Here is an 8,895-nt window from a genome sequence, read left to right on the forward strand (position 1 = left end):
AGGACGAGTCATAATTAAGATTTATTATGCCACAGGGTCGTAATGATCCCACAGCAGGTCGGTCAATCATACCTTTCATACATTCGGGAGCTATTCACCATCTTGAATTGAATATCACTTTCACTGATCTTCGTTTTTGCAAAGCAACATGTGCTCGCAGGAGCGTTTGGATCGCCGCCAACTTCAGTTATCCACGTTTTAATCGCTTGTATGCTCCTCCACCCCCCACCAAGCTGCTTAACTGATGATCACAACCACAGAAAAGCATATGTTTGCAATAACCGTACAGTAAAACTATAAATCATACATTTACAGCTGCCGCTTTCATTGTCAGTCTCTCTCTCTCTTTGATCCTTCCTGTGTTTGGATGCAGATGATGGAGTTAGTAGCAGCGTGAGCACAGGAATGCTTTAAAACCTCTTGTCTTTCTATTGGTTATAAGAACGAATCAACCGAGGAATATAGACATATTTCATTTCTATTGGCTCTCTGGTTTGTAATCTCTTCAAAAACAACTGAAAATCGGAATATAGTATCGTAATATCTCCGTTTTTGGATGAATTATGACAAATGAATCTCTTTGTCTCCCTTCCGCGCAGCGGCGTTCACCATGATCGGGACGTCCAACCATTTGTCCGACCGCTGCTCCCAGTTCGCCATCCCTTCTCTCTGCCACTTTGCGTTCCCGACGTGCGACCGAAGCTCCGGGAGCGACAAACCTCGGGACCTGTGTAAGGACGAGTGCGAGATCTTGGAGAACGACTTGTGCAAGACGGAGTACATCATCGCCCGCTCCAACCCGCTCATCCTGAAGAGGCTGAAGCTGCCGAACTGCGAGGACCTGGCGGCCTTCGACAGCCCGGAGGCAGCCAACTGCCTGAGGATCGGCATCCCCATGGCCGAGCCCATAAACAAGAGTGAGACGCCGTCACCTGCTGCTTGCATGACTTCTTCTATGGCTTTGAGATGAGGAGAGGCATCGTAGTGTTCTGTAACTGCTCACAGGAACTGTTTTGAAAGCTTAGCCGTGTGTCCAAATATGCTTTCTGTGAAAAGTATGGCTTCTCCAGGGACTGCTTTCAATGATTATTTTCATTATTTGGCAAATTTGCAGATCGTTGTTTTGAGTGGTTGATCATCAGGTAGTCTATAAAATGTTGAAACATCCATCACAACTTCTCAGTTTGTCCAAAACCTAAATGAATAATTCAAATTATTATCATCTCTGATTAAGAAAAGCAGCAAATATGTATGTTTAATAAATATAAGTCTGCTAATGTTTGGCATTCTTGCTTTAAAAATTACCAAAAGTCATTTGGCAAAATAATTTCTTTTGGATCTATGAATTAACAAATGATATTGCTCTTCTCATAATGTCTATATGAATACATTTTTTGCCTCTGGATTTGATATTCAGGCAAATTAGTTTGTCAATCTTTTCAGAAGCCGTTAATATCATAATGTTGAAACGTTGGTAGGAAAATAGAGACTAATTATTCCCTTTAACAGATTATCTATAATCGAGCGAGTTCAAGTTAATAGTTTCATCTTAAAAATGTTGATTTTGACAGTTGACCTTAATGGTTGGTTGTATTGTGACGTAGAAGTGTCAGTGAAACACTCAGCGCTCCCGTGAGCTGATGGACGAGCCGCCGACCTGCCGCTCAAAAGAAAAGGAAGTGCAGTGACGATGCCCGAACACGAACACCTAACGCACCACCGTGCCTCTCCCCCTCCTTCTCAGATCACAAGTGTTACAACAACAGCGGGACGGACTACAGAGGGACCGTCAGCGTGACCAAGTCGGGCCGTCAGTGTCAGCCGTGGAACTCTCAGTATCCTCACAGCCACACCTACCTGGCCATCCGCTACGCCGAGCTGAACGGAGGACACTCGTACTGCCGCAACCCCGGGACCAAGATGGAGGCCCCCTGGTGCTTCACGCTGGACGAGGGCGTCCGCATGGAGCTCTGTGACATAGCCGTCTGCGGTACGAGACGAGGCTTTGCAGAACATTTGCAGATTTGGTCGTCTAGAACTTTTTTATCCTGGATATCTAATTGTCCCATGAAGTGACATCTCTTGCTGTTTTTTTTTAATTTTCAAAGTGTATCTTGACAGTATTTGGTGGTAATTTACCAGGAAAATGTTCAAGACTGTTAATGTATGTAGTAAAACTGCTTTTCATTATTCTTCTCACTTTCTTCTTTGCTCTTTTTACATTGGCAACATTATTATTTCTATTTGAATTGGCTTCAAGCTATAATTATGTTTGCATTGAATTGTTGTAATTGTTAGGTCTGTACAAATCAGACATTTTTTTAAAGCCTAAGACAAGCTAGATGAGCTCAATCATGCCTTCAGTCATACAGTAAGCCTCATGATCTTATGATATTTATCTCTTTCCATCCCTGTGTAGACCATAAAGACAAGTCCGGCGGCAGCAACATGGAGATCTTGTACATCCTGGTTCCCAGTGTGGCGATCCCGTTAGCCATCGCCTTGCTCTTCTTCTTCATCTGCGTGTGCCGAAACAACCAGAAGTCCCCGACGCCTCCGGCCCCCCGCCAGCCCAAACCGGTCCGGGGACAGAACGTCGAGATGTCCATGCTCACAACCGCTTACAAGCCGAAGGTAGAGCAAATTAGACAACACGAAACAGAATCAGCTTTAATGGCCATGTGCATTTTCACGTACATGGAATTTGACGCCGGATTCTGCGCTTCGTACTTCTTTTCAATGCAAGAGCTAGATATAAAAAAAGATCAATATAAATGAGAGACCGAAAAAAGGACACATTTTGTAAAATAGCACAAGGTTGTGATACAGAAAGAAATGTCAAACAAACATCTTAAATATAGTACGGCATTTAGTTCCCATGAGTGAATGAGGGTGGCTAAAATAAATGGAGACATTCCTTTTCACTTTGATGTACCAGAAAAAAAATTGTTTTACTTAACAATCAGCAGGTGAAATCTGCAAACCTTTATATGATGAATGAATGTGGTTGGTTCACTTTGCTTTCATGCTTTTCTCTTCATTTCAACAACATAGTGCCGATCAAAAGCCCATCAAAACACTTTAACATGCAACTACATCAAGGACTAAACAAGATGCTGGTCGGCAAACCACTCATTTATACATCACCTAACATTTTAGTTTGCTTTCACACCACAAAAAAAGGTTTGAGTTTGATTGACAGCTTTCACGCCAACCTGAACTGACCAAACTGAACACACTTCGAGTGAACGGGGACCGAGTTAAGAGCGCAAACACTGACGGAAGCATCGCGGTCTCCTACAGAAGTCAGTCCTCCGTCTCGCTGTCGCTTTTCTAAGCTCGAGTCTCCTCACCTCCCGCGTCCATCAGCGTTCCCGGCGGCAGACACACCTCCTCTCCGGCGTGAACACCGGCCGCTGCTCTTTTGCCGCGTTTGTCCTTTTTGAAGTCGTGACAGCAGACTGACGAAGGAGTCAAAACACTGGCACGGCTCGTCTGTGTGTGTCGACTGGGATGCGTCTCAGCATGCTGGGGGTTAGTGTGTCTGTGTGTGTGTGTGTGCGTGTGTGTGTGTGTGAGACTGACCTGTCTCAGGCAGAGCTTCAGATCTCAATAATCAGAGCTCTTCAGGTCCAGGAATGTTCAGCTGCAGCTCCTTTTCCTCTGTTTATTTCTCTCTCTCTCTCTCTCACTGTCTCTTTTCTTTTTCCACATCTCTCCCTCTCACTTAATCCATCTCTCTTTGTTGCTCCTCTTCTGTCTCCCCCTCCATCCCTTTGCCTCTTTTTTCGCCCGTCACTCTCTCCTTCATCCCCTCCCTCTTGTCACAGAAGCTCTTTGTGATGTAGATCATGGAGCCCCGGCTCTGCCAGCCAACACATAACTCACGTTAAGGATCTGGATCATATTTCTTTCAAGGTTGCACACTCAGTCATATCATGTCTGTTTATCTTTTTCCACATCATTTTTTCGTGGTGTTGGTGGTGAGGTCGCTGGGGAGGGTGGAGAAGGAGTTATCTAGACAGTGTGTGTGTGTGTGTGTGTGTAAAGCAGAGCCCACGCTCAAGGTCATGTGTATAACATTACCATCTGTAGCTGTGGAAAGAACCGGAAAATGTCACAGACGTGCCGTTTTAATGTGAAGATTATTTTACTTTTATGCAACGGAGCAAGTGTTTTCCCCGCTCTTCGATCTCTTCTCGCTGTGTTTAGACGACGGCCTCGTATCTGCAGAGAGTCAAGGTGACGGGAGATCAAAGGAGGTTCGTGACAACCGTGCAGTTGTGGAATTATACAGTGAATTTTAAATGGTACTCGTTGACAACGAGGGCCTGAAATATGGTCCTCGCATATCAGATCGCATAACCGTCCATTTTAAGGGCTTCAAAAGAAAAAGGAAAAGGTTTTGCAGAGGTGCAGTTCTTACCTCCTTTTTCATCACATGCAACTCATCCGGCAGCCTCGTGCTCCACCTCCCAAGACAATTTGGGTGAATGAGGATTTGCATCTGATTTCTATCTTCTTAAAACCTTTTTGATGAGCGTTGAACCCTCAAATGATACAGTATCAGTGCCAAGACGGTCTCTCGTCCCTATACTCTTCTTATCTACAACGTCATCTTGGGTTAGGCAACAGCCTTTGTTGCTGGGTCAACTTGGGGCTATTGCCCGTGACAATCCCTTTCGACACACATAAACACACACACACACACACACACACACACACACACACACACGTTTACACACAGAAACCTGTGGTGATGTGAGGAGGATCTGAGGGTTTTGGTGTGGGAGGAAAGAACGGGTGAAACAAGCCCGTAACTAAAAACATCTGTGCTTCTCATAACATCAGCAAGTTCACACACACGCACGCACACGCACACACATGCACACACACACACACACATACATCATTCTTTGCTCATACAGGACTGTGTGTCGCTCTTCTGCTCACTGAGGAATTTCATTATTCATCTCATAGTTCCTGGAATCTGAAATTTTCTGCCTTTTATCTTTGAGTACAGCTACACACACACATACACACACACACACACACACACACACACACACACACACACATATATATATATATATACAAACACACTCACCTGCACTCTATCAACATTCATTATTTTGAATATTTACTTTTCTTTGTCTGCCTCCACTCTGCAATTTGTCCTCTTTAGTTTGAATAACAGACTAAAATGTCTCCACGTGCAAAGACAGACAGTCGTTTTCTTTTATTTCTACAGTTTTATTGGCAGAATCATTAATTGCCGAGTCTTTCTAAAAGCTGCTATATCCTGTCACTTTATGCCAAGTCTCACAATGTTCCCGCATTGCTCACCAAAGACTTAAAGAGTCATTAGGGGCTGATGTCATGGGTTCAGTGTGATTATGACAATTATCAACTCTCTGGGCTATACTTTCATATTTGATGTTATATTAGGCAGTTCGCCTGCGTCGACTTAGCAGCACCAATGTAAACCTCGTGTCAACGTTTCCCTTCAAGCATAATGGTGAGGATGGAGTACAAAGAAAACAATGATGTAATTCTTTTCTGTCTATCTCACTTCTTCCTTCTTCTTTTTCTTCTTCTCTCTGCAGAGCAAGGCCAAGGAGCTTCCCCTGTCCGCTGTGCGCTTCATGGAGGAGCTTGGAGAGTGCACTTTAGGGAAGATCTACAAGGGCCACCTGTATCTGCCGGGAATGGACCAGGCACACCTCGTGGCCATAAAGACCCTGAAGGATGTCTCCAATGTCCAGCTGTGGACTGAGTTCCAGCAGGTACAGAGTAGATCACTACCCCCAAAGCTTAAAAAAAACAAAACATTTATGAATATATATTATTGGTGGGGCACAGTTGCAAAAATCAACAAAGTGTAACATCGATAGAACCTCTGAGGCTGAATATGAAGTCATTTTAAAGACATGCTTCTAACTGGTAATTGTGTGTGGACGTGGGATTAAAATACTCTCCTGTCTTATAATACACTTTCCCATTGAAAACATCTCTTTTCCCACAAGACTTGAAGCATGACTTGTTATATTTCCACAGAAGGTAAAAGTGGTGGGCGATGGCAGACTGTGTACTGCTAAAAATCTAGTTTTTGCAGTTGGAATAGTTCTGTAAATAAACTGCGGGATTGTCCAAAAACATTTAGATTTTAAGCAGGATTGAAACGGATAACTTGGCAAAAAAAACATAATCCTTTTTTTCAATGTACAGAGACTGAGATCTGAACTGCCATCCTTCAAAGTGATACACCGAACCATCTTTTGAGTTTTGAAACACTCAACAAATGTCTCAGGGCCACTTTTCAAAGCTCAATAAGTAGACGTTGTTCAGCTGGAGTGTCACATCCACGTGTCCGGCTCTGACGAGCATATCCAAAGTCTTTCCTTTGGTTCTGCTTGAAGTCCACCGATGTCCTTTGTGACTCCATCGCAGGAGACTGCCGTGCTGACCGAGCTGCAGCACCCGAACGTGGTGTGCCTGCTGGGCGTGGTGATCCAGGAGCAGCCCGTCTGTATGCTCTTTGAGTTTTTGCCCCTCGGCGACCTCCACGAGTTCCTGATCATGCGTTCGCCGCACTCCGACGTTGGCTGCAGCAGCGACGAGGACGGTACCGTGAAATCCAGCCTGGATCACGGAGACTTCCTGCACATGTCGCTACAGGTGGGATATGAAAGCAGTTTGACGTCGTGTTTTTTTGCTGATTGAGCTAAAAGAGTTGATATCTCTCTCTGCTTTGCTGTTTCTTGTCCCGCCTGACATACTCCACAGCTACTTCCTCCTTGAATGATTGTTTTCTTTCTGGCTAATCTGATCAAACCTAGGTGGCGGCTGGGATGGAGTACTTGGCCAGCCACTTTTACTCCCACAAAGACCTGGCAGCGCGGAACATTTTAGTGGGCGAACAGCTCCACATCAAGATCTCGGACCTCGGCCTCTCCAGAGCGATCTACTCCTCAGACTACTACTGCCTCCAGCCCAAAACTCTGCTGCCCATCCGCTGGATGCCCCCAGAAGCCATCGCCTACGGCAAGTTCAGCACCGACTCGGACATCTGGTCGTTCGGAGTTGTGCTGTGGGAGATCTTCAGCTACGGTCTGCAGCCGTACTACGGCTTCTCCAACCAGGAAGTGATGGAGATGGTGAGGAAGAGGCAGCTGCTGCCCTGCCCCGAGGACTGTCCCCCGAGGTATGTGCAATATACCGCTGATCTTGTTCTAACGTTAAGACAACCAGGGCAGCGAGTGTCGGGCATTTGAACATTTTTTGCGGAGAACTTTCATACCAGTGCTTGATAACTAACCTACTGTCTGTGTCGTCAGGTTTTATGGTCTGATGACCGAATGCTGGCAGGAGGGACCAACGCGTCGGACGCGCTTCAAGGACATCCACCTCCGGCTGCGCGCCTGGGAGGGGCTGTCATCCCACGCCAGCTCCAGCACGCCCTCCGGCGGTGGAGGCAACGCCACCACCCAGACCACCTCGCTGAGCGCCAGCCCCGTGAGCAACCTCAGCAACCCCCGCTACGCTGCCGCCGCCGCCGCGGCCGCGGGGTACCTCTACCCGGCCCAGGCCCTTCCCTCCCCGGGCCAGATGGCCCCGATTCAGACCTGGGCCCCGATGGCGGTGACACAAACCCACCAGCGCTTCATCCCCGTCAACGGATACCCGATTCCGCCAGGATACGCGGCCTTCCCGGCCCACTTCCCGGCCCCGGCCCCGCCCACCAGAGTCATCCAGCATCACCTGCCGCCTCCCAAAAGCCGCTCGCCCAGCAGCGCCAGCGGCTCCACCAGCACGGGTCACGTGAGCGGCGTGCCTTCCACCACGGGCTCCAACCACGACGCCAACACGCCGCTGCTCTCCCACTGCATCATGCCGGGGAACAGCGGCGGGCAGGTTCAGCTGTACGGACAAGTTTGCCAGAAGGGGGCGGGGCAACTGGACCACGCGTCACAAAAGGCGCTGCTCGCCGCCGAGTCCGACGTGCTAATGTACAACGATTCGATCATTACCGCGGACCTGTAGGTCGACGGGGGAGATACTCGCACTCTTTTTCTGCTCGGGACCCACGTTTGAGAAGTTTAGCCTCCAACACGAGGGACCCAGTCTAGCGTGTCGACTCCACGTCGCATGGAGACCCGACAGAAACTGGCCTGGACGCACATTTTGAGGGTGCAAGAAACACTGCCGCGGCTACACAAGTATATCCACAGCTATCCGACTTTTTAACGCCTTATTGTTTTAAAGCATGTGTACTTAACACCATGGTTTTGAAAATGTTGTGTTGTTATTTTAACCTCTGTGTAAATATGGTACATACGTCCTGAAAAGAATGAGTGAAATACAAAGATATATATTCAAGAGCGAGAACCTTTTTTTTTCTTATTAAGGAGTAGATTTTAAAAAGTGAAAGAGTCCATGCTACTTCCGAAGAAATGGTTCGTGTTAGAGTCGGAGGAAACTTTTCCTGTGTCAACAACCGAGTTACGGGACTGTTTCATACCAGGATGTGAAGAAAACACTGACACCGTGACCTTCAGGTGCCTTTCAGCGGTGGTACGACTTGCTTGTTACAACAAAAATGTGCTGTGAGTTTGCTTGTACAGTGAAATAAACTGCATTTAGTAAGCGATAAAAACCTGAGCAAAGAAAAATGGGAACCGCAATGAGAACACATGAGAAGTTGAGCAGCTTTTGTGAGAAGTCCAACACCGAACTTGCTCAAATATAGCAGCATACGAGGCGTTGACTGGCGGCCATTTTGGATTCACGTTTCAGGTAACGACTCCGTGGCGGCTGGACTTCCAACTGTAACAGACACAGGTGATGAGTTGGCTCGTGTACTCGTCCAGGCATTTTCACACTTTTGGAAATGAC

General features: G+C 46.9%; 1 protein-coding gene across 1 annotated transcript in view; it reads left to right on the forward strand.

Moving 5' to 3' along the window:
* Positions 1-8,670, forward strand: part of ror1 (receptor tyrosine kinase-like orphan receptor 1) — a 105,472-nt gene extending 96,802 nt beyond the window's left edge. Inside the window, exons 6-12 of the mRNA XM_068589816.1 lie at positions 600-917; positions 1,745-1,990; positions 2,420-2,634; positions 5,607-5,786; positions 6,451-6,678; positions 6,840-7,204; positions 7,338-8,670. Of these exons, the coding sequence (XP_068445917.1) occupies positions 600-917; positions 1,745-1,990; positions 2,420-2,634; positions 5,607-5,786; positions 6,451-6,678; positions 6,840-7,204; positions 7,338-8,043 (2,258 nt within the window). The 3' untranslated portion in view covers positions 8,044-8,670. The remainder of the gene's footprint in view (positions 1-599; positions 918-1,744; positions 1,991-2,419; positions 2,635-5,606; positions 5,787-6,450; positions 6,679-6,839; positions 7,205-7,337) is intronic.
* The last annotated feature ends 225 nt before the right edge of the window (positions 8,671-8,895 follow it).

Source organism: Clinocottus analis, unplaced genomic scaffold, assembly GCF_023055335.1.
Source record: "Clinocottus analis isolate CAN_PGR_092001 unplaced genomic scaffold, fCliAna1.0.p SCAF_23, whole genome shotgun sequence".
Classification (NCBI taxonomy): domain Eukaryota; kingdom Metazoa; phylum Chordata; class Actinopteri; order Perciformes; family Cottidae; genus Clinocottus; species Clinocottus analis.